The sequence below is a fragment of the Hipposideros armiger genome, unplaced genomic scaffold, assembly GCF_001890085.2.
Source record: "Hipposideros armiger isolate ML-2016 unplaced genomic scaffold, ASM189008v1 scaffold_1790, whole genome shotgun sequence".
NCBI classification, from domain to species: Eukaryota; Metazoa; Chordata; class Mammalia; order Chiroptera; family Hipposideridae; genus Hipposideros; species Hipposideros armiger.
Window position 1 is genome coordinate 54,268 of NW_017733140.1, and position 26,256 is coordinate 80,523.

At 44.0% G+C, this 26,256-nt stretch overlaps 2 protein-coding genes across 4 annotated transcripts in view; both read right to left on the reverse strand.

Moving 5' to 3' along the window:
* Positions 1-417, reverse strand: part of ZNF212 (zinc finger protein 212) — a 37,175-nt gene extending 36,758 nt beyond the window's left edge. For 2 of the 3 annotated variants that reach the window (XR_002122963.1, XM_019634652.1), the window contains exon 1: positions 39-302. Coding sequence is in view for 2 of the 3 variants with exons in the window: in XM_019634652.1 (XP_019490197.1) it covers positions 39-203 (165 nt within the window). In the remaining variant the exon portion in view is untranslated. Of the gene's footprint in view, positions 1-38 lie in introns of all 3 variants that reach the window. The other variant, XM_019634656.1, reaches the window with a different exon arrangement.
* A 5,460-nt stretch (positions 418-5,877) lies between these two features.
* ZNF398 (zinc finger protein 398) overlaps positions 5,878-26,256 on the reverse strand; it is a 29,060-nt gene continuing 8,681 nt past the window's right edge. Inside the window, exons 3-6 of the mRNA XM_019634650.1 lie at positions 22,501-22,627; positions 21,854-21,967; positions 13,693-13,806; positions 5,878-12,397 (exon numbers count right to left, since the gene is read on the reverse strand). Coding sequence (XP_019490195.1) covers positions 11,247-12,397; positions 13,693-13,806; positions 21,854-21,967; positions 22,501-22,627 — 1,506 coding nt within the window. The 3' untranslated portion in view covers positions 5,878-11,246. The remainder of the gene's footprint in view (positions 12,398-13,692; positions 13,807-21,853; positions 21,968-22,500; positions 22,628-26,256) is intronic.

Here is a 26,256-nt window from a genome sequence, read left to right on the forward strand (position 1 = left end):
GCGGCGCGGCCATGGCGTTGGGCGGGGGCTGCACCCACCTGCATGGGCGGCATTCCCTCGGCCATTTCCCCGCGCAGCGCCGGCTCCTGGTGGCAGACCTCCTCGGGCGGCAGAGCCTGGGCCCAGCTCCAGCTCCCGCTGTCCAGCCCCAGGCCCTGGATGCCCAGCTGCTGAGGCTGCGGCCGTGTTGACACAAACTGCATCCTGGGAGTGCTGTTCCCCGCTCGGGCCGGCCAGGGAGAAGAAGAACGTTTTCCAGGCGTCTTCCCCCTCGCCGGGGCCGGACAGCTCCATCTACAGCCCGTAGGAGCAAACAGTCCCCTTCGGCGGCGCTCCCCGCCCCTCCGCAGCCAGCGAGCCAGCCAATGGCCTCCGAGCTCCTGCCCGCCTGCGGGGACCGGCAGGGCCACTCCCCGGTCCCGGCCACCGCCACCCCTAAGGTAGCCCTGGGCGGGTATGCTCCTTAGAGCCACTCAGCGTGCAGTGGCCTGCCCTCACGTCCCAAACAATGCAGGGTACTGATTTCTGTTAATTCTGAAAATGTATTGGAGATCCCAAGGAAAATGGTGTGTGACCCTTCTGAAAATTTTGCAAGAGTAATTGTGTCCCCAGGCTGTTTCTTCTGGACTTGACCTTTCCCTCTTTTGCAGGCTTCCCCTACCCACTCTCCCTCTTCCCAATTCAAATTTACCTGGACCAATTCCAGGCCTTTGCATTGATCAGGATGATGGAGAAGTGACCTGGGGTCAGTCAGAAGAGGGCCGAACTCACTGCATTTTAACAGCAGCCCTTCCTAAAATCTTTAAGTGTAGAAACATCGTGTCAAGGCCGAGGACAAACCAGGGAGAGGCCAGGGCAGGTAGATGGAAAAGATAGGGGGAAGGGAAAATTAATTCATTCTACGAATATTTACTGAGCATCTACTTTGTGCCAGGTACTGCTTAGGCAGAGGGGGGCTTTGCAGTTAGCTACATCTGAATTTAAATTCCAAAATCACCACTCATTAGCTGTGACCATGAGCAAGTTATTTAACTTCTCTCATCTTCACTTGGTCTCTTCATATATAAATGAGGAAAACCATACCGAATCCACAGTTGTAACAATCAAATGGGAACAGTGCTTAGCACATAGTAGGTACACAACAAAGGTAGTTACCCCCAATAGGTAAGTCCTTGTGATTATCCTCAAAATAGTGTCTACTTTGTCTTCCTAGATGACTAGTCCCTCTCTTGTTAAGACTGATCTCCAAGGCTCATTATGGCCGTGTGTGGAGGCAGGGCTGCAGGACCACTCCAGACTGGTACCCTTTCATTCCATGGCACTTAGTAAACTAAAGGGCATTATTGGCCCAAGTGAGACATGTGCTTAGAGACCCACATTCAGGGTAAATATCAAGTTTTTCCTCCGTTAGGCACACTTCCAGGCTACAGAATGAGTACCTCATGGGCTTAGTACTATCCTCAAGGAGCTTAAGGGCAGGCGAAGGTTATGCTCCCAGAAGTCAGCGATTTCCTTCCCTCTTCTCTCTGGCCACAGGCTGCCTGCCCCTTGATTGTAAATATCACGTCCACTTTTATTAGGGGAACCAGCCAAGTAGAGTCTGAAAAGCTCCAGGTAAATTCATTTCCACCAGTGAGGCACATTCTGACCTATGGCCATCTGCCCCCTTTCCTAGAGGTGGGAAACAGGCTAGGTTAGCCCCGAGAGGGTAAGCTACCTTTTCAGTATAAAGCAGTCAACTAACGACCTCCCTTTTACACAGTAAGACACCATTGTGGTACATCCACGTTGTGTTTCTCCTTCCTGGAGGGTGGATGTCACACAGCCATCCACACTGTCACCCCTGACAGCCAGGGAATGGCTGCCTAGGGCTGGAGGTTCGGTTCACTCTCATGATATGAGCAAAGCTACTCAACTCAAACAGAATTTAAACGCCCAGGTTTCATTGTACTAGCGTGATTTTATAACCGCCAAGCTAGCAGTCACAGGCCAAAACCCAGTAGTGGATACAGCAGGAGGGTAGTGAATGGGGGACTAGGGAACACTTCCCGGAAGGAAGACAAGAAGGGCACAAGGGGAGGCTGCTGTAGCAGCACAGGCCATGGCCATTTTATGAGTCCTCCAGTGACCGACGGGCTGAGAGATGCTGGGAGGGCAGGGGGGTTCTGTACTGGGAGGGGTGTCCAGTCATTAGACTTGTTTCATGAATCACTGGGTAACTAGGACGCAGTTATCTATTTAACTGAGGAACAGAATGAGCAACTGGATAAAGTGGATTAAAAATTCAAGTCTCATTGTTAATAAACATTTCTTGACAGGGAAGCACCCAGCCTGGCCCCTTGCTCTCTCAGGTGGGAATTGACTGCTTTCCATCTCCTCACCTGGGAATTCTATAGCTCCTGCTCTGGACAGGGCATTGGACAGGACAGAGGCTGCACTACAGGATGGAGGGGAGGCCACAGGACAGGGAATTCGTGAATGCCGGAACTGTTATGTGTTGTGAGGGTTCAATGTATGCATCAACTTGACTGGGCCAAGGGATGCCCGGATAGCTGGTTAGGCGTTTCTGGGCGTGTCTGTGAGGGTGTTTCCAGAAGGAATGAGCATTTGCACCAGTAGACTGAGTAAAGGTCACCCTCACCAATGTGGATGGGCCTCATCCAACCCACTGGGCCTGGACGGAACAAAAAGGAGAGGAAGGACGAACTCGCTCTTTCCTGGAGCTGGGACGTCGGTCCCCCTGGTTCTTGAGCCTTTGGACTCGGAACGAATGACACCGCTGGCTTTCCTGGTTGTCCAGCTTGCAGATGGCAGGTCATGGGACTTCTTGGCCTTCATAATTGCATGAGCTCATTCCTATAATAAATCTCCGCTTATGTCTCTTCGTATCCTTTGGTTGTGTTTCTCGGGAGACCCCTAATCCATGTCTCTACCATTTTCTAAGAATTCTCGGTGCTCCCTGTGCACTTCACGTCCTTCCAACAACTACAAGCTTTATTTGAAGACGAAACCTCCAGATTCACTCTTAGCTGAGGGAAAAGGGTAACCAGATTCGCATTTCCTCGTGGTGTCTCCCATGCCTAAATCTACAAGCTGGCTACAGTGTCATCGATGGGGTGGGGAAAAGAGCACTCCCTCACCCACTGCCATGTCTGTGGTGACATCCTGTCTTCAGGACGCTGTCCCTAGTTACGCCAACCTCCAAGGAAGGGTAATTCCTTAGGTTTCAAAGTCACTGACATCCTAAGTGTGACTAAAAATCAGAGCAGGGCTTTATGGGGGGGGGGCACTGGGGGGGAGGTGATAAAGCTTCAACACTACTTAGAAGAGGCACAAAGTGTTCATGTGGGGATCACACATCTTTCATATTTTACAGTTTCAAGGTCAATTTGCTCTTGCTAATGAGTTTTCAACATCCTTGCCTTTTTCAGAGCCACCATTTGCCACCATTTTAATTCAAACATACCGTATTTGCCGGCGTATAAGACGACTCGGCGTATAAGACGACCCCCTAACATCTCCACTCAAAATACAGAGTTTGTTATATGGTCGGCTGTGTGCGATTTTGCGAGTGTGGTAAAATCGCACACAGCCGAGCATACACCCAGCAGCGCTGCTGATGCCTGAACGGTATGTGGAATGAAGTGGGCGGGCATCGGGAGGCCACTATGGCACGGGGCAAGCACTATGGGCAGTCTATCTGAAGTGTACCTGGCGTATAAGACGACCCCCCACTTGGAGGCATATTTTTCAGGGCCAAAAAATCGTCTTATACGCCGGCAAATACGGTAAATGCCCAAACATACACATGTACACACACATTTTCACATTCTCTCCTCTTTCTCACTAACTTCTGAAAATTCTGCTTTATATCTATATACACTTTGGAGAAAGTATTCCTTTTCCCTCTTCGGTTTATTTTACGCCTACTTCAGAAAGGCATTTCACCACCTTTACAAGTCTTGACAGTAGACAGTAAAGGTCACTGGCTTCTCCTCAGTTCTTAATGACTCTGGTACTTCCCTCAGTCTCAATAACTATGTTAACTGCTCGGGCTACCGAGTGAGTGCCCTGCTCAACAGTTCTAACGCGAGTCACCCACCTAGCGCTTAGGCACCCTCTATGCAGAAGCCAGGTTTTATGTTGGTAACGACTATATGTTCTCTTGAAATCTTCTCAGTCCCCAACTTTTAAGTGTGGTTTTGATTACTCAAAATCATCATTTTTAGTAATGATTACTCAAAATTCAGTCAAAGTAAACTCTACTGTTCAGAAAAATACTGTTTGTTTGGCTTTTTAAGTGCAACAAATAGGGTATTGAAACCATGTATTATTATGAAAGCCGAGCTGGTTTTTGTGCTTTAGCAACCTGGTCTTACAGGTAGGTGCTGGCCTCACCACCCTAGACGTGAGGGAGGTGTAGGGCGCAGGCACTGGGACCACTCCCGTCTGTGCTCACCCAGCATCCTGCCAGCGTTTGATGTCCCCGGTCTCTGGGCAGAGCCTGCAGTGGACACAGCTTGAAGTCAGTGCTGCTTCTCCCACTGCCCCTAGAGCTCCTGACTTAACCACTGAGAGCTGTCACAGCTTTTCTGACAACCATTCCCATAGCCTATTTCCTCCTGAGTCCTGCCTCTAGAATCAAATATGACTTCCCATTGTGGATTCAAAGACCCTTTATTAATCTCCAGTCTCCAGCTCCCAGCTCCAGTAAAGCAGGCTAGCTGGTCATCTCCAGCCCAATAATTCACTCTCTCTTTCCACAATCTTCTAAACTTGCAAGCACATTAGAGTCACTTGGGGGAATTAAAAACAAAAAGAAAAGAAAACATCCAGGCCCCCTCCCAGATGAATGAACTCATGCTGGGGTGGGTGCTGGCATACATATCTTATTAAGCTCCCCAGGTTATTCTAATGTACAGCCAAGAAAAAAACCAGCGCAACAAACTCTTCCTGCTGTTCCTCATATCCTTGTCTTAGCCCCCGAGGATATGAATATCCTAAATTATCACTTATTGGCTCATAATAAAATGGTTAATTATTCTTGCTCATTGTTTTTATCCTGTTTACTCTTTGAGGTCGGTTTGTAGATAGTTTCCTTACATATGTTTAAAAAATATATAAACTCAAAGCCGAGAACTGGCTTGATGTACATAGCTTTATGTACATCCTTAATTTTGGATTCTGCTTGTTTAACCCAATCTCTCCAGTAATGTGCCTGCCTCCCACTAATTTGTTATAATTCTTCGTAGACATAACACTGGTTATCTTGCTGGTAGAAGTCAACACATTCTATAGGTCTACCTGGTATTTTCTGCATCCAGCTTTGTTTTCAGTCTCTGCTCACTCACACTTCCTTTCCCCCAAGGCTCCCCAAACTGCAATCTCAGGCAGCGTCTCCCCAGCACAGGCAAGGAAACTGGAAGTGGAGAAACGACCACTGTCCAGTCTTGAATGAAGAGAAACACCAACAACATCCAGGAAATTAACTGGTCAACAAGTAATTCTCCTGCCCCTACTATGTCAACACTTTCTTCTTAGGCCTATAATGTTTCAAGGCACTTTTTAAAACCTTCCTTCATTTAAGCCTCACATCACCTACCTAAACTTGGCAAAGCGTGAATTATCCTTACATTGCAAACGAGAAAAGCAAAGCAAGGTTAAAACGCTGGCCTCCTGACTTCCTTTCCAGGACCTTTCTCACTACAATAATCCTTATTCTTATAAAAGCATTAAAAATGCTATACACAAAATGTTTTACATTACATGGAATTTACAGGGAAAAATAACGACTGAATGACCCCAGCATCCTAGAACCACCATTGTTCTTTTGGTGTGTTTTTTATGCCTAAAAAAAATGCAATCAACTGCACACGGTGTATTTAAAACAAAATTTTATAGTTTTGCTAGAATTTTGTTAGCTTGTGTGGCTTTGGAATAATTATAACATCGTTAGAATGAGACTTTTTATTCTGTAATGACGCTTACCTCTCCAAGGTGTTTATTCTGTGCCGAAGCAATCGCTCAGTAGGGCAGAATCTGGAGAGAAACCAGACAAGGAAAACAGGACCAGGAGGTAAAATCTTAAAGTCGATGATTTTAGAGTTGGAAGGGATCTTATATCATCTTGTTCAATGTGCACACTAGAATTAGGAAAATGAGATCTCCACAAATTAAGTGGCTTGTTCCATATCAAAAGGGTAGAAAAAGTTAAGCTAGGACTGGAATCCAGTTTTTCACCCCTGCTCAGGTGGTCTTCCCACCGTGCAATTATTCATCAAGCATTCAGTTCCCCAACAGCACGTGGCACCATGAGGGATATCAGAAGCAAGACATGGCTTCCATTCTTGGGTAGCTTAATTTTCAAGCCAATTTCAAGGTTTTACAGCAAATACTGGCTTTGCTAATAAACAAATACAAAGCCACATCGCCCAATGAGCTTTTATCAGATATTTTATTTGAGATGTAACCTGCCAAGTTTTAGAGCATGGCAGCACACTGCTTTTGAGACTTCTCTGATTGGACTGTATCTTTCTGCATTCTTTAGTGAATGGCTGGTCTTAGGAGTGAAATAATTCTTTGTTTTGAAGAGGCAATTTGACCAAGTTGACAAAAGTCATTGTGTATGTGTATAGATAATTATGGCCAGAGTTAAACACTAAAACAAAAAAAATGAAAAAACAAAAAAACAGGGCTAGAAAGGGAGGAATAACACCCTGTAAAGTGACAAATTACCCCTTTTGCAAGATCCATAAATGGCACCTGCCAAGTCCTTTGAGCAAGGGACAAGCTCTGCTCTAGGACAGTGCTAATGAGGGTGTCTTTTAAGAACCCCGATACAGGTGAGCGTTCTCTCCTAGCCCGGTAGGTCTAGAATGTCATACTGTGCCACCATTTGCCCATCGCCAAGGCACAGGTCCCGGTGCAGGAACAACGGGACCTTCCCTCCCGACGACAGCTGACTGAACCAAGATGAGCACATACCCCAAGGGCAGCCAATCCAAGGCTGGCTGGAAACTTCTGTGGCCTGGTCTAGAAAAAGGAGCTGGGCCACATTCCAGGCCTTAGAATCTGAACTAAGAAAAACCAAGGGAATCAGAGCCAAGTGGTGGCATGGCACACAGGAACTTGTGGGAGCCAGGAGGTACAGAAAAGATTACAGGAGTACGAGAACAGGCTACATGGAAGCAAAAGATGGCAGGTATAAGGCTGAGACATCAAGCAATCCTGTGCTTCGGGGAGCAGTCTCAGTTCTTGACACTTTGTGCTTCCAGCTCACCGGCTTTCTGGCCCTCGCTCTGGTTGGCACTGGACAGCTCTCTCGACGGCGGCCATGCTGACACCGTCTCCGTGCAGGCTCTGTGCTCAGCACTTGTACAGGCTCCCCCTCACCTAACACCTCCGAGACAGAGGTATCACTCTCCGTCTTTTACAGATAAGGAAACTAGGCTCATGACGATTAAATAATACATGTTTTGTTACTTCTGATGATGCCAGGACTTGAATCCAGGTCTGACTCGGAGTCCATGCTCTAAACCATTAAGCTGGACTGACCCACGTGGCCTTAAGGCCCTGTTCAATGCCCGTCCCCATTCCCCAATCTGACCCAACTTGAGGACCTTTCGCCTGTAAGAGCCTGACATTTCTTAGTCAAAGAATGTCCTCTGTGTACAAACTGAGAAGTGACTGCTTCCTGAGTGAAGAGAACAGGGTCAAAGGCATCCAGCAAGCACACAGACAAAACATGTCTCTGATGAGTTTCCGGTCTATAAGGGCCTTCGGGGAAGGGCTTGCTATTTACTCATTGCTACTGAGCAGCCCTTGGGCAGCTACTGAGGATGTTTTTTGTCTAAGAAGCCACGATATGGGGGGAAGGGATGGGGTGTCTTGCCCCTCCTCAAGAGGAAATCTGAGGTTCTCTATACCATTTGGAATGAACAGATAAACTCCCGTCATTTCATGTCACCAAGGCCTCTGCAGACTGAGACAGGAAATTTTTGTTATTCCCCAGTAATCCATAGGTCTGGTCCTGGTTGAGATAGGAATGGACTCTCAAATCTCTCAAAAATGTTCCAAAAAGCACCCCGGCAGAGTCTCCCAACGGGAACTCTGCAGACTATTATTAATGAGGGAAGTTATGGAAAGCACTGTTCTAGCTAGAGCCCAGCGACAGCTTTGCCAATATCAAATATCCAGCAGAAAGGGTCAGAGTCATCAGCTTTCGCTTTCTAGACAAGCAATCAACTTCCATTTATTTTCACATCTGTAGCTGAACCAGAGGTTCATCTTATGGTGACAATGAAAAACCTAGTAGTAAGCAAAGAGTGAATGTGGTTATTTAGTCAGCACCTGGATCCACTCGGCGGCGACGGTGCCTACTTCTGTGATAGGACAGACTCCTGAGCCCAGAGGGCAGACTGAGGAGTGCATTTCTGGGTCTGCCTCTCCTGCCACATCTGCTCAGGGCAATCAATCCTCGGGTACTTCTTCAACTGCTGAGTTAAATGGGTTCTCTCAGGAGCCCTTAATGGACCACGTTTCTCTCTACACATTGAAACCTTTCTGTTGGACTTTATCTTTTCCACTGATCCATTTTACTTAACCACTCTTGAATCTTAAGCAAACAAACTCTCTAATTTGGAGCTGGCCTGAAGTGCTACCTGGTAGAGGACTGGTGGAGGAGACGAGACCAGAATGCACCATAGTGGGCCTTCCTAGTCTGTACCAGGGTGAAATATTAGGGTGACACCGACTTCCATCTTTCTGGCGTGGCCCCACTCATTCCCTTTCACTCAGCTTCATGGCTCTTGCTTCACTGGTATTTCAACTGTGTTCACTTATTGCCAAAGTTTGGGTCCCTGTTACTTAGGTCCCTTGCAGAAGGGACTGTGACATCATCTATCTGCATCATTTTAACCTACAGGTCTCCTTCATTAGTAAGCTCTGTGTCCTCAGTAAAAAAGAATTTTCCATGTTATCTAGTCCAACATCACACTAGTGTAAGATTCCCTTCTCCTGCACACCCTGACAAATGCTACATCTGTTCAGGAAAGGGGGCGTACCACCTAAAGACAGTACTTGGATGCTTCTCCCTTTTCATTAGGGAGATCAAGGTGCAAACCAGACTTGGATCTCAAATTCAAGTTCCTAGTGAGTCACCAGTAGAACTAGAATTCTCAGAGCCCCCAAATTTTCCCTTAGTATGGGTCCAGAGTCTAGCTAGAAAGCTCTTCATCCCAATATGCCAGGGCTCTGCTCATCACCCGTCCTGGTTTGTTCTATACCCCCGGGTTTCTTCATTGCCTTCAGGCTGCACGTTAGGACAGCAGACTAGGTCTCACACATTCCTTAGGTCTCCCACGATCCCAGATGCTGCGAGTGACACAGAGCAGATGTTTTATAAATGTGATTATCCTAAAGAGCAGCATGTTCGGACAGATCCTTCCCAGGAGCCAAGCTAGCTGGGGTACCGCTTTTTCTTAGTGTGCGTACGCACAATAAGCAGGGTAAATGCTGGGCTAGGTGATACAGGAAAAATGGGTCCTTCCCTGAGCACCTCATCAAGAAAGTGTCCTGCCGAAATACTGGGTCGTTGGGAAAGTCATGACGCATTTTTGCATTGAAAAACAGAAAAATACGTCATGACTTTCCCGACGACCCAATACTCGCAGACCTTGTTTCCAGGCATCTTAGGACGATTCAGGGAGACAAGTGAGTGCAGGTACAAACAGCCTTTCTGCCCAGGACTTAGGGCTTCTGCATTCTCTTTCTGTCTTCCACCTCAGGCTCCAAGCAAGAGTAAAACAACAAATCAAATTGATTTGTCAAGTTTCAGCAAGAATGTCTCTGCTTTGATTTTGCTGTCTTATTTGGCTTTGCCTGGATAGAAACCAGAGATAGAGAGGATTTTGGCAGAAGGAATGTATCACAAGATTGAAAAAAAAATTTAGAGGCTCACTTTTTCCCTTCCCCCTTGCAGATGAAAACTTGAGATCTACAAAGGAAAAGGGACTTGTGCCCAATTGCAAAGCCACTCAGCAATAGAACAAGGTTCAGGTGCCCCCGAGCGACTGAATGACCCCAACAAGAGAACACATGGTAGCCAAGGTCCCTAAAAGCTAAACCAGCAGGAAGAGGCTGCTGCATGATGCGTAGCTCTCAGTGACCTAGGAGACCCTCAATCTGTCCACTGTCACCAGAGGAATAGCCAGATGGGTGAACACAGTTTCTGATGCCTCAAGAAAGCTGCCTTATAACACTATCACCTCACTACTGAGGAAATGAAAGCCGAGCGTCCGTTGGCACTTTCTGAAATGCCATTACGCTTCTGGAAAGTGCTGTGGTCTTTTCTGCTGACAACTGTCAAAAATATCAGACAACAGAAATGGAAAAGCCATCTTATGGGCTTGTAAATGATAAGGAAGAATCTGACATACAAGACTCTAAGAAACATGGTTCAGGCACAAATTGTAGGCTGTTCTGTCATTTCTCTGGGATCTCTAGCTTTTAAAGCGGGGGCTGAGAACACGGCTCCCAACTTTTTAACCAGGACCTCAGCAAAGGTTTCTAGACGTTTAAAAGCCAGTTAAGAGGCTGAACGCCTCAAACCAAGCTTATGAAAGTTAAGAACTGTTCTCCTTAAGAAGATTTTAAAGTCGGATTTCTTGCTCACCCAATCTTAAACAAAATGTATGTAGAAGAATTAGTCTAGGAAACCTAGGCGGGCTGTTTAGAGCTGTCATTTCAGGAGAGGTGGTACATCGGCACCTGAACAGCAGCTGAGCTGGTGTCAGGAGGACCAGGGGCCCACACTGAGGCTTGAGCCCTTCCTCCCAACAGCCGACTTCCCGTCAGGAAAGGCTCAGTGAAACTGCCTCAGATGGGCTTGGAGCTTTGGAGGCGCTTCCCATGCACCTGTCTGTACCTAGTGCTGCGATCCCTCTCAACCTATTACCCAGTGATGGATTCCCATGAGGCCAATCTTGTTTTCCTACTCCTCTGCAACTTTTGCGTAGGTCCTGTTTTTGAAAAGATGGGGGTGATGGGCTCCTTTCCAGGTCTTTCTGGGTTTCAAAATGTGGTGTTCTTGTCATGCTGTGAAGCTCCCAAACTTCATATGTCTCTAGTCAAGTGCATAGGACCCCAAACTCATCGAAGTGCCAACAGTGATTACTGTGGGGGTAGGGGCTCCGTGGGCCTTTCTCAGTCCCTGCGTTGAGCACGGATAGCCGAGGAAGGAGGGTGGGTCACAAAACCCCGCCTCCATTCCCCTCCCCGTACCACTGATTGGCCTCTAGACCTTCAGTGTTAACACCTAGGCCAGAGGTTTCGAGGCCCGGCAGGAGGGGACCTGGGGGGTCAGGCGGCTGTCCAGATGGGTCGCTCTCCCCGGCACAGCCTCCACTGTGGCCTGCACGCAGGTGGTCCTTGAGTGTCTGTTTGTAGCGGAAGCTTCTGCCGCAGTAGGCGCAGGGGTACGGCCGCTCGCCCGTGTGGATGCGCTGATGCTTCATGAGGTGGTGCTTGCGGATGAAGCTCTTGCCGCAGTGCGCGCAGCTAAAGGGCCGCTCGCCCGTGTGCAGCCGCCGGTGGTTCAGCAGGTGCTCCTTGCGCATGAAGCTCTTACTGCAGTCAGTGCACGGGTAGGGTCGCTCGCCTGTGTGGATCATCTGGTGGCGGATCAGGGCCGAGTGGCCGTTGAAGTCAATGCCACACTGCGGGCAGGAGAAAGGCCGCTCCTGCGCATGACCGCGCTGGTGGAGCAGGAGGCTGATTTTCAGGCTGAAGCTCCGGCCGCACTGCGTGCAGCGGAAGGGCCTCTCGCTGGCGTGGGCTCGCCGGTGGCTGGTGAGGCGGGCCTGGTCAGCAAAGCGCTTGGGGCAGTCAGGACAGGGGAACGGGCGCTCAGTGCTGTTATGGACCCGCAGGTGGTAGGTGAGTCTCGACGGGTGAGTGAAAGTTCGGGCACAGTGCGGGCAGGTCGGGGGCGTCTCACTGGCCGGGGCCTGGGAGTTGCTGCCGAGCTCGGCCTGCTGAGGAAAGTGCTTAGGGCACTGGGCACAGGTCAGGGGGTGCTCACCAGCATGGCTGCACTGGTGGGTCAGCAACATGTCTTGGGTGAGGCTCTTGCCACAATGGTGGCATGAGAACAACTGCTCCCCAGCTGGAGGCGGCAAGGGGTAGCTACCCAGCTGAGTAAAAGTCACTTGTCCCTCAGAGGCTTCAGCCAGGTCAGTGGCCGGACGTCCAAAAGGTGTCATGGATGCAGACTGCTGGCTTTTGAAAGCCACATCTGCAAAAGTATCCTTTGCTGCTGTTGCCGGTGGAGAAGAGAAGGTGACCTCGGGACACAAGGAGGCTCTGGCAAGGCCTTCGGCTTTGATGACAAGCTCTTCATCTGAAAGACAGGACTCAGAGTCATACCCGTCAATAACTGCCACATAGCGACTCTCAGCATTCCTCCCCAGCTGCTGTGAGCTCTAAATTGGCTCCGATAAGAAACTCAGTGAGGGCTGAGCTCATCATCAAGCCGTCTGTGGTCCCTGTGACAAATTATCAGAGAATTTACTACTGAACCTCTTCCATGCTCCCTGTTTGGAAAAGGAACAACCTTGGCCATCAATCTCCCCAGCACGCTTTCATTATGTTCCTCCTCTGCTCACAAACTTGGAAAGAGTCTCTGTTGCCTATTGTAACAAGGCCTACAAGTATATATTTATCTACTCCTATTCCTCTTTATTCTGCCACATAAATCCTTCACGATTGTTGGCTGCCACTTTACTTTCCCTGAAAATGAAGTACACATTTCTGCTTCATACCTTTGCTTGTTCTGTCCTCCCATTTGTAGAATGCATACCCTCTCTTCCCAAACTATATCCAACCATATCATACCGGTCTTCTGAGGCCCAATTCTGGCTTCACGTCCTTCTTTAGGTCTTAGCTAAAACATCAATACCTAAACTAAAACTGATGTGTGTTCTCCAAACTTCTCATTTCTTGTGTGTAAGTTATCCACCGCACTCACCTTTGACACTTAACAACAGACACTTAACAACAATATTCATATCTTGAAGAACAGAAACTGTCTTATTTTTTTAAATTTTTATTTCCTAGAGTCTAAAAGAACATAGGATATAGAAGATATTAAAAAACAGGTTGCATTGAGTTATATAAACAATTGGGTCCCTTCTGACCTTGAGATTCTTTTCTATGATTTAGAGGGCAAACTACAGATGGTGGTAACTATCTTACAAGGAAGGTATTTCTTTCCCCATCATTCTTTCCTGAGGGATAGTCTTCATCAGCGTTCCCATGTGTGCCTCCCCACTGACATTTTGGTCTTCACTGCTTGTCTCCTCCCCGCCCCCCTTTTTGATCTGTCCTTTCTACATGATCTTTAAATGTTCAGTCTTTTCTCATTCTCATACTTGTGGTCCATCTGTACGCACTTATTTTTCTTCCTCTGACAATTCTAATTTGTCTTTACGCTTAAGAGTGTGTTCTCTCACTTAAAATTGATATTAGTTTGATTTTGGTTTCGTTTCTAACTTATAGAGCATGGCTTTTGTTTCTCCTTTTCCCGTTCTCCTCCCACTTCCTTGTGTCCACAAGCCCATTTCACGTGCCATGGCTTCTGTCAGTCCTGGCAGAAGCTGGATCTGGGCACAAACGTCCCTTGCATTCATTACTCACCAGCGTAGGTGCCTTTGTATATGCCACTGTCCTTGGCCTCCGGCGGGGCCCCAACCTGGGGTTCTTCCTCTTGTTTTATCCAAGACAGAATATCTGATGTTGAAATGCCAGGCTCTATTTGTGGGGGGAAAAGAGAATGGCCTTCAGGGACGTGAATTGGAAAGTGAAAATAATCATGTTGGTTTTTTGAACACTAAGTTTTGCCCATCTACCTCTAACTAACTATAACAACAAAACCAGCCTTAAAAAAAAAACCGCATATAACATCTAGAGAACCAGCTGAAAAAGAAAACCAAATTTACATATTTTTACATGATATACTTAGCTTGATTCACTATATTCAGTGAGCCCATTTCAAAACAAATCACAACTTTTATTTTGGACATGACACCCTGAAATAATATAGGATCAAAAGTACCTTTAATTTCAGTAGCAGGCTACTTTCAAAATGTTTTCCTTTTTTCTCTCACCGTTTCTTTATGAAATAATGAAGCAGGGAATTATTTTCTCCATTTTAAGTAGAGAGGGCCCACAGGTTAAATAAAGTGACAATAAAGAAGTATCTACAGTGAAACGCCATCATCAAAGGTTTGCTTTAAAATACAGCAGGAAGGGCTGGCCGAGTGGCGTGTTGGTTAGGTGTTGGCTTGGGACGCCAGCTCTGAGCATCAGGGCCCTGGTTTGGATCCCACATGGGGCCCAGTGACACTGCCCTCCACAGCTAAGATGGTGAACAACAGCTTGACTTGGAGCTGGGCCGCCGTGAGTCGCCGGTGATGGCATAGGCTATAGCCCCTGCTGCAGTGGGCTGCCATAAGCTACCGTGTGTGGCCAGCAGCCAGTGTGAGCATCCGGCAGCCGGTGTGAACTGCCAAGAGCCGCCATGAACGGCCGTCCAGAGGCCGGCGACCGATCTGCCTCACCCGGGAAGAGCGCAGTGATAATACCAACATGGGCCAGTGAAGCAACGTCCTCCACAACTAGACTGAAGAACAAAACAACAGCAATTTGTCTGTTCCCCTTCCCCGATGATTCCCCAGGGCTGTTCCCCTCCCTCAATTCCCCAATAAAATAAAATAAAATAAAATAATACAGCAGGAAAAAAAACAAAGAAACAAGATTGACAAAAAAGTTTTTCTTAAATGTTAATTAAAAACAAATATAAAAAAAATACCTCATAGACATAGACAACAGTTTAGTGGTTACCAGAGGGTAAGGGGGGCAAAAGGGCTGGTAAAGGAGGGTAAAGGGGGTCAAATATATGGTGATGTATTGTAGAAATGTACACTTGAAACCTACATAATTTTACTTACCAATGTCACTCCAATAAATTTAAAAAACACAAAACTAAATACATTTCTCGAATTAGAAAGTTAGGTCAGTTCAGTTTAAACACAGCCCTGACTCCTCAGAAACATACTTTGCAGGTTCCCAGTTCTTTTTCTAAGAGATCATATTACCTTTGCCTATTAAATGATACAGGTCACTGTTTCCTGAACTCTGGGAGCAGGAATAGTATTTGCAAGCCCCTCAGGCCTTGGGGAGTTTTTAGGAAGAGAAAAGATCAGTCTCCAAAGGCTTTGCACAGAGCATGCCTCATTTGGTCAGTGCAGAAACAGCTGTGCTTGCTTTTCCCGCCGAGGCCTATATAACCTTTTTTGGCCTAAAAGGACAAGCTGGCAAGCTGACAAGGTCCAGAGAGTAAATTCAAGCTCTTTATATTATTATTTCTCAGAAAAGCCTTGGAGGCAGGTCATGACTTTATTCCCAGCAAATGGGAACTCACTAGTTGTTTTCTCAATGCTGTAAAGTCAGTTAGAGACCACTGAAATCTACAGATGTACCCAAAGCGGATGAAATAAGAGGTGGACAGACTAAGGCCCAAACACCTGTCAGGTGGGGAACATAGAGGGTTAGCACGGGCAGCAGGCTGCCTTTCCAACGTCCTACTTTGAGCTACAAGGCTGAAATGTATGAAACATACTCCAACCTTATCTTTTTTTCTTCTTCCAGATTTTATACATATACATACATAAAGAAGGAGGGGAGAGGCTAGATGTAAGGAAGAGGACCTTTTAACAGTCATCCGGAGGGGGGACTGCTAGTCATCAAAAATGAGAGATTTTTTTAAATGCTCAGGTGCTTCTCTGCATCAGTTTTCTGAACAATGAGTTAGTGCTCTAGAAACCTCCAAAAGTGGTTCAAGTGGTTTTGACTATTTTTTTTTTTGATTATCATTACAAACTCATAGAATGTTATACATTGTCTGAGTTTCAATCCACTGCAGTCACTCTTTTTAATGCTCAAATTACCCCAGCGGGAGCCCCCTCAGATTAGCTAGCTCTATGTCCTTGCACATCATCAAACATCTAGTTTTTTTCCATTTCTGGTATGACCAACTATCCCAGGTTCATCTCGTACATTTCCTGCACCAAGCACACAATCAGTGGTCTCTCTGAGAAATGGAACTCAAAGACCACAATCTGGATGATCAGGATGCTGACTGCTGATTGGTTATCACTGCTCCTAGGTCTTTTCAATGGATGGACTATAGAACACATACCTTTAGAAAAAGAAAGTGTGAGTTTATATTCATATTTAAAATTACAGGGTTTTAATTAAATCACTCAATTTTACACTTGTATCTTTTCTCTCTTACCCTGAAATTTTTGGTTTCTAATGACATTAACATAATCTTTGCTTTTCTGAATATATGTTTCAAAATAATACCGATATTATTAACAAAAGTATGAACTTAACTTTCAATATTTTTGCGGTTCTTTTGGTCTTTAGGACATATCCCACTAGGGATATAGTATAAACTATTGTTTTAAAGTCATTTGAAAGAAATCTACTCTATGTATTTGTCACCAACATGATATACAGTTTACTTATTTCAGCTTGTGTTTGATTATAAAAATTTTTACTTATGTAAAATATTTACAAGGTTCCAAAATCAAAATTATAAAATACACTACATTCAGAGAGGTCTAGCTTCCACCTCTAGTTTCTCTCTTCCTGAATAGGTAGCCATTCTTACTTGGTTTTGTTTTACTCTTCAGTTGTTTCTTTGTGACACTATAAGCAACTATGTATATACATCTTAATATTTTCCCTCTTTGTATGGCATACTACACAAACTGTTCTGTACTTTGATTTTTTTACTTGACAATATATTCTGGACATCTGTTCACAGCAGCTTACAGAGATCGTTCTCATTTCTTCATACCTGTGTAGCCATACCACTATTTATTCAAGGTTTATTCAAGGGCCCTATTGGTGGGCCCTTGAATTCTTTCTAATCTTTTGTTACAATATTAGTCAGCAGCCAACCATAAAAGCTATGGAGGGCTAAAAACAAAACAAAACAAGCCAGATCTCCAGGAATGTAAGCAGCTGTTGTTGCAGCTCACTGGCTAAGTATATTTTCACTGAACTTGGGAAACCCTAGGAAGCTAAACATCCTTTTTGAATAACGATGCTAAACGTTCCTCTGGTCACTTGGGCAACTAAGTAAATATTTTTTATTAAATAATTGGGTCTCACCACTATAGTCACAGTATGCATAGAATACAGTTATATCTACTACAGTTTAATAGGAGCGGTGCGAGTGTATAACCTAAGGACCTTTTGGAAGTAAAATAAAAGGAGCAGGAAAACTTCAATCCTAATACAGATACCTGTGTGGTGACAGTATGGCACTTGCTGGCCAGGTCACCACAATAGCACTCCAAGCACATTCCTCACAGGCCTGAGGAATCCCCACAGTGGATACTTAAAGAGACACAAAATGAAAGTAAAATCATTGGTTCATCATACAAGCAGCAGGCTTTGGAGAAAGCCAAAGAACAGATAAAAACTGAATATTGATCAAGTAAGAAGTCAATAAATGTTGAGGTTTGAGAGGTGGTTAAAAATAGAAAGGCTGATCATAAGAAAATATAAAACTGTAATGTCTACACTGGCTGAATGTTATTTTAACTATGAGGAAATCTGATTTTATGTGTGTATGTTTTAAACAGATAAGGGCCGGTGATGTCTGAAAGGAGCTGGAACCTTGAGTTCTGGGTGTACAAAGGTGTAATAAACTAAGTCAGTTAAAACTGGTGCTGAGCTTTGACTTCCTAAGCAGACAATAAAAAACACTTGACACATGAAACTTTCATTGGTAAAAATATAAAAATGTTTTTGGAACTTTCTGTGAAACAGGTGTGGGGCTGTAACATAGCCAGGTGAATGTGTTAAGTACTCATATGTGTCTAATAATTTAAAACCTCTAAGTGTATCCTTTCCAGGATGATTCTTATTCTCAAATAGGATAAACTAAAATAAAAGGATTAGCCTATTGGGATGTGCCTTAATTGCTGATTTTGTTTAGGAAAAGAGGGCCTTGCTGGGCCAGAGTGAACAGGGCTAAACACGCGATCACGGCAGTGCTGCTGAAATAAAAATGGTCAAAGAAGTCTCCCCAGGATTATAAGGTTTAGAGATAAATTTATTTTACTTTTGGGTCATTCTAGAATCTTGGCTTGAGTCCATGGCTTCCAAACAAGAAGGGCTAGTTAATGGACTTTCAGTAATTATTACATCGGAACATCTTAGGTAAAGTTTTTCTCTAAAGAATTCTAACAAAATTAGAGTTCAATGTTAAAACTATCAGTGACCAAATAATGGACACATACACACAGCTGGTCTGCAGTTTGGGCCTAGTAATAGAGTTAAAGAAGAATTTCAGAAAATCTCAAGTTTATATTTTTCTCCCATTCACCAGTTACTATTCTCTACTAATTGTCTATACTTTTATCTAAGATACTAGGCATCAATGACTATTCCATAGGAGGATATAATAATTTCTCTTTCCCTTCATCAGATTCAGTTGATGGTGATGGAGATGGGAGTATAAAAGTAATTCCAAGATATTTGGGCACAAAAAGGAAGGGGTGCTCTATGGTTCCATTACCTACCCCAAATCTATTCTACCCATATGTTTTTATTTAATTATAATGTACAGTTCTTCCCAAAGCTCTAAAATGGAATACAATAATAAATTATGGGTTTTATTTTTATAAGGAATATGGATAAAATCCAACTGTATTTGAGAAAAAGAAGTACGTACATCAATATTCTAATATAAGCACACTGGTCTAACAAATTACAAGGTACATTAAAGTTGATCAAGAAAAGGTGATGTTAGAGAAGAGAGAAGCTGCTTGCTCAAAAATAAAAACATTTGATTAGTTTTTTTCTATTAAAACAAGATGAAGAAAGGTTTAAAGGTTAGAGTTAAGGAGAGAATCGCCTGTTGAAAAAGTATTTTATTAGTTCTGTCCCTAAAGTAGCCTCCAGTTAGTGTCCTCCACCTAGTATTTGTGTGAAACAAACTCATGCTCCTTAATGACCAGACAGTCTAATATTATTCTCTACTGAAAGGAACCAGGACATTTTCAATGTGTTGTGAGAAGGAAACTCTAAAACAGGCCTGTGTTAACACAGCAGGCTTAAGGTTGCCTACCCTTAGAAAGACCTACTTACAAGGTTGGCCCTTGGCTGGCAAAGGTTCCCTATGCTGACATAAAACTTTCCCTAAATGCTGAGACTGCCTCCATGGGCCTACGCTATGCGTACAGAGTGGTTTATGCTGAATAGCCACTTCCTTCTGGGAGTCTGGAATTTTGGTATGTGCTCAGCAGAGGGTGCCAACGTGACCAGCTCCCATGAAAACCTTGGGCGCTGAGCCTCTAATGAGCTTCTCTGGGAGTCAACACTCTGCATGTGTTGTCACAACTCTTGTTGGAGGAATTAAGTGCGTCCTGTGAGACTCCACTGAAAAGGGACTCGGGAAGCCTCCCTTGGTCCCTTCTGACTGCCCGGTGTGCCTTTTCTCTTTGCTGATTTTGCTTTTTATCCTTTCACTGCAATAAATCTTAGCTCTGAGCATGACTATGTGCTGAGTGCTGTGTATGTCCTCCTAGAAAATTACCAAACCTGGACCCCCAACACAACCCGGAAATTTTTTTCTTAAAGAAAACAAGCCTTGAGGCAGTTCTGGAAGGGCACAGGAGACAACCTGAAGTCCTCTCACTTGTCAAGTTGACAGTTTGAGCAACACAGTGAAAATAACTGAATTAATAAAAGTCTCAAATATATGTTAAACATAAAAGGGAGGAGGTAAAAAGTGTTCTAAAGACAGACACATTTTAGGTTTTTTAAAAAATGCTATATATTGGGCCGGCCGAGTGGCACAATGGTTAAGAACTGGCTTGGGATGCCAGAGGGCCCCAGTTCGGATCCCACGTATGAGGGCCAGTGACACTGCCCTCCACAGCTAAGATGCTGAACAATAGCTCAACCTGGAGCTGGGCTGACGTGAGTCACCGGCGATGGTGTAGGCTGCAGCCCCTGTGGCAGTGGGTTGCCATGGGCTACCGTATGTAGCCAGCAGCCAGCGTGAGCGGCCAGCCAGCAGCCGGCGACTGATCTGCCTCGCCCGGGAAGAGAGCAATGATGGTGCCAACTTGGGCCAGTGAAGTAACGTCCTCCACAACTAGACTGAAAAACAAAACGACAGCAACTTGTCCGTTCCCCTTTCCCCAATTCCCCAGCACTGTTCCCATCCCCCAATTCCCCAATAAAAATCTTTAAAAAAAAAAAATGCTATATATTGGTCAGTCCACATCATATGACTCCTATCCTCAAGTTCTGGTAAATATCTAGGTTTTTAATCACCAATGAAAGCTAAAACTATATAGAATCAAACCAGAGTATTAAATAAATTCAATGCTTACATTTTTGTTACTTTTAAGTAAAAATGTATTAATGTACCTAGATTGACTACCCACAAATGGAATCTTAAAAACCAAGGTAAAAATAAACTGACAAAATGACAGTAAATGAAACTTTCATGTATCATTACAAAACCAAATTACTTACCTCTTGTTCCATGTGTCCCCCAAAATAAAATGACACACCGATTTATACTTGCTGAGGGCTATGGCAGCTAACTAATAAAGTAGCTAAGGAGTTATTTTCAATAGTGAATCTTTCTGTAATCAAGTCACCCATCTTTATTTGTGATATGATTTTATACTCATTACTTATATCCATGGCATAGATATTGATCAGATTCGACCTGTTAAATTACCTACATACAATCACCCAAACATTCTTAAAAAAATGTGTGGCAGATATATGCATACCTCACAGAGAATATTCACTTAAGATCTGAGCATTTCACTGTATGTGAAATTTACCTCAAATGAAAAAAATAAATACTGAACTCTAAATAGTTCATGCTGAACTATTTAGGAGGAAATGTATTGCTGTCGGTATTGATTTTGAAGTATACTGAAAATTGGATGGATGGATGAAGGGATGTGCAGAGATGGCATATATGTGATAAAGGAGTAGAGTAAAATGTTAGTGGTAGAATCTAGGTGACAGGTATCTAGGTATTCGATGTAAAATTATTAAGACTTTTCATTCTTATTAAGAATGTTTGAAACTTTTCACAATAAAATGTTAGAAAAAAGTAACAGTGTACGTGATGGGGGTTTTTTAACACAAGTTCTTCTAGTAGAGATGTCTGGAGGATGAGCTTTCTATCCAGCAAAGAACAGAAATGGAATGAGATTTTTCAGACTGCAGAGGTAGGACTTGAGAAACAATACAGCTGGACTTTGCTAGCGGTCCTTCCCACGCAGTATCAAGCAGCTGCCAACCAAAACTAGGGAGGGTTGACTAATGATAGCCGGCTCCCACCCCAGGCAAAATCCACTTTGGGGTCGGCCGGCTAAGTGCAGCTCTGAGGGCTATGCAGACCCCCAACCCCTCCAGCACTTCAGGCGTACATTCCCTGGAAGCTGCTTCCCTCCAGACGAGCACCACTGCTTCCGTTGCCATCTAAGGATGTGTTTATTTTACTAAATAATTAGGTATCAGAACCTTCGTCATGGAATGCCATTACTAGCCCTCAGATGTGTGGTACTGATGGGTGAAGGCACGGGACAAGGTGACCTCTATGCTGTCTCCTATTTAAATGCCTGAGACCAAGTCACAGTCTAGTTGCCCTAGCACCACGAGGCTCTAGAAGCCCCTGACCCTGCTCGCTAAGCTCTGACCAGGAAAGGAGAACAAGGAGTGGATAATCTCTTCTCCCACTTACCTTCAGTGGGGTCAGCGGGAATCTCACTTTCCTCTGGCCCTGCCTGGTCCTCTGCATTATGTTCTCCTTCTGGCTGAATCTGAGATAAGACATCAGGCTGATTCATGGCATAATCTAGGAGAGGAAGAAAGGAGATGGGGAATGACAAAGAGATAAACGAGAATGACAACTAACTGTCATCAAGGCTGAGCTGAAGGCTTTGAGGTCCACAGTCCAGGGGAATTTCTTTTAGATTCTAGATCACTTCTCCCCATCCATTCACCTCCAACTATGGATGAAATCTATTAGGAAAGCAGGTAAGACGAGAGGTAATGTGTGGGAAAGGCCCATGTGCTACTTCAGTACAGCCCGCCTGCTACTATCAGTAAGAGTGACAGTGTGCCTCCAGGGCAGAGGTTCCAGGCCCTTTCAAAGTGAAGGACAGCCATGGAAATCACTGCAGCCGGACACTCATAACCCTGCACTTCCTTCGCTGCCCTGTGATACGGAGAGATTATGCTTCCTATTCAGCAAGGGTGACCTGAAAATCTTTGCTTTAGAAGCACAAAGAAGACAGTGAAAATGGGGACCACTGGAGGAAAAGGGGCTGTTCTGAGCCCTCTTGGAGCTGCTGTCACCTCATTCAAAAAGTGCCAACTTAGCCTCACCCATGGAGATGAGAGACTCGTAGTTGCCCTTCATGATATTCTTGTAAAGTTCCTTTTGCCATTCTTCTAATTTTTCCCACTCTGGAGTGGAAAAGTAGATGGAGATATCATCAAATGTCACAGGTACCTGAAATTATAATCACACTGGGGTTAGTCCCTCCCACTGCAATTCAATCATTCAATAAATCTTTATTAAGTGCCTGCTAGTTATAAAAAACTATGTGAGATGCTGAAAGGATAAAGGAAAAACTTAAGACACAGATCCAACCTCTAGGAGTTGACAATGTTTTCAAGAAGAAAGGTGATAAGCTTTAGGGAGGGTGGGAACATTACTTATAAACAATCACTCACAGAGATAGATACAAATGCGAAGCAGCATTTAGTTGAAGTAAGACAACATATTCTGACATTCACTAAGTACAAGGCTTATCTCAAGCACCAGGATGATAAAAATAAGGTTTCTACTTAAAAGGAGTGTGTGACTGTATTCAAATTAATGACATGGACAAGAAATTTTAGAAGTAGAGTTATACTGAGGCTAAGGTGAGTCTAGAAGAGATGGGACTTTGGCTAGTCCTAGAGGACAGGTAGGCTATAAACAGGCCTCATGGGAACAGGAGATACATTGAAGCATGGAAAACTGGGGCATGCATTCAGAGAACAATTAGGAATTCCGCCTCACTGGAGTCAAGGTTTCATGTAGGGAAATGTCTTATACAGAACAGAATCACCCCACCTTCCAGCATAATCTTGTCTAAAGCTAGTCACTTATCCCTAAATAAAAACTGGGAGGTTCTTCTGTAAAAAAAAAATACAAAATTTGCCTGGGGAATTTAAAGTACCTAGTATGGACACTGGCAGCTAGTGGATGGAAAGCTCTCCTCATGCTGGTGTTTAGCTGCTCCCCATCATGGCAGCTAGCTTTTCCTTTCCCCCACCTGACAGCCTTCTACAGTTTTATTCTTAAATATGAGCTGACTACGAAGCATCAATCAAACCATTCAGAGAAAGCTTGCCACATGAACAAGACTAAAAGAGGGAAAAATGTCTGTGGGAAAAACCAGAAATACCAAGGCAACAGAATTAAAACAAACAAACGAACAAACAAACAAACAAACAAAACACCTAATTAGTATTCCCACAAAGATTTAAGAGATATTATACTCAAAAAATAAAAACAGGATGCTATGGAAAAAGGAAGATCAGAGAACAAGAAAAGCATACACATATATGCTTTTTTCAAAATAAAAAAAATTCAACAAAAAGATTCATACTTATCTTCATAAACTTCACATATCCTTTAAGATTCAAAGGTCTATACAATCCTCTGAGGCAACTGAGGTTTTTTTCTCTATGTTTCATTTATTTGTGATGTTTTTCCCCCACTAGAAACATTATTCCTTAGGGGCTAGAACCATAAATTGCTCATTTTTACATCTTATCTTGCTCAGCACCTAAAGTTGGGCTCAGGGCAAATGTAGACCCCCAATAGTTGGTTTTTTTATCTACCTTCACTACACAAAAGACTTGTGACAGCTCACAACATTAACATTATAAGATAATGACAAAAATAAAAGGACTGGGATGGGCTTCGGGTTCAAGGTTGTAAACGCAGCACACTGTGCTTCCTTTCCCTCCCACGGTCCCACTGCAATGACGGCAAGACCGAGAGGACTGTATCCATAACAGCACCAGGAAGGAGAAGGAGGGGCCATCACTAGATCAGAGTTTTTGATGCGTTTCTCATTGAGACCCAGAGGACAGGCGTGGGCTGCGGTCGGAGGTGCATGGACAGGACATGACTGCAGTAGAGGCATCTAGAGAATTCCAACTTCAAAGCTGGCATGCACTGAGCAGGACTGAAGGTGCTTATTAACTGCAGTTTGAAGGTCTATCTTTAGAACAGGGGTCCCCCACTGTCGTCATCATCAGCCCTAGCAGAGAAAGGTAGCAGCAGCATTCATCCCAAAGCTGAAACCACAAACCGCATCTCGAAAGAAAAGTACCAACCTTTCTGGAGACAGCATGGGATCCCAGTATGGATGCTGAGAGCTCAGAGCACGCCTACTCCTGGCTTCTGGGTACTCCTGGCACTGCCTATTTATTTGCTCCTTGCCAAAGCATCTTACAGTGAAGCCCACCTATATCAAGCACCTATGGAGGCAGCCCTCTCCTGCAGAGGAAAGATCCTTTGGCTAAACAGACTTAGGCGGTGGCTGAGCAGACACGCCAGCTTCCTATAGTTAACCTACTAGTCAGTCAAATCCTTCACTTACAAATATGAATACACACCCAAGGATTACTCAGTATTAAAAAGAAACAAACCTAACAGCACCAAGATGCACAAAGACTACAAAGGATCTTAGAGGAAAAAACAAATGAAAAATCAAACAAACCTAATAAACATTCCCAGAGAAATTCAAATAGATGTTACATTCATTTAAAAAATCCAGGCTGCTTTTTAAAAAGGAGTAGAAAACAAATATTCTTGAAAATTAAATACATAATTGTTAAAATAAAAATTAGAAAGACTGGAAGGAAAAGTCACAGAACTCTAGTTAAAAAATTGAAAAATATCAGGGAAAAGAGACAAAGATAATAATCCATCATCTGTCAAGCAGTAGTTCCAGAAAGAGAACAGAAAAAAATGGGGAAAGGGATGAAACAATATAAAAATAGATTCATAGAAGAAAACTTCCCGGAGCTAAAAAGATACCAGTCTTCTGACTGAAAGGTCACACCAAGTGCCCAACACAAATTTAAAAAGGCCTACACCCAGACATATCCTCCATAAAGTTTAGAAAACTAAGTACAAAAAGCTTCCAGAGAGAAACAATAGTTTCTTACAAACAAGTAAGAATTGATTTAGTAACAAACTTTTCTTTAATGTCATTTGATGTTGTGAGACAAAGGACCAATGCCTTTAAAATTCTGAGAGAAATAGAATATTATTCAGGCTTAATTAAAAAGGAAGGAAATTCTGACATGCTACAATACAGATGAACCTGGAAGATGTTATGTTAGTGAAAGAAGTCAGTCATAAAAGGACAAATATTGTATGATGTTACTTATATAAGAGTCGTCAAATTCACAGAGACATCAAGTAGAATGGTGGTTTCCAGGAGCTGGTGGGAGAGAGAGTGGGGAGTAGTTTAATGGGGGTGAAGTTTCAGTTTGGGGCGTTCTAGAGATGGATGATAGTGACAGTTGCACAACAATGTGAATGCACCAATGAACTGTACACTTAAACATGGTTAAAATGGTACATTTTATGTATATTTTACCATAATTTAAAAAATTAAGAAAAAAATTCTGAGGGAAAATTATTTTGAACTTGGAAATCAAAGTAAGGGCAGAATAAGGGCATTTTCAACAAAGCAAGGACACAAAAGTTTGCTTCCTATATATCAATATACTAAGTCTTCAATATATTCTAACTTAATAAGAAACCTTTAAGGGGAATCACAGCATCATTTTAGATATGATTTTGTTAGTCATTTATCCAGGTAAGACAGTGAGTAACTTTAACTTACTTTTTCTGCTATTCTTAGGGCGAATGCTTAATTTAAATGACCCCCAAGAACTTCTGGAGGGGTTCCTGACACACAGGAAACACAGCTCGGGGAAGGTTCTCTGGCATACTGACTCTGACCTCTCCCAGCTTCGTCCTCCTGGAGAGTCCATTATCTGTCATCCGTTTTTTCCCTCCCCACCCTGCTCCATCTTCTATGCCCACCACCGAGCTGAAACAACTCT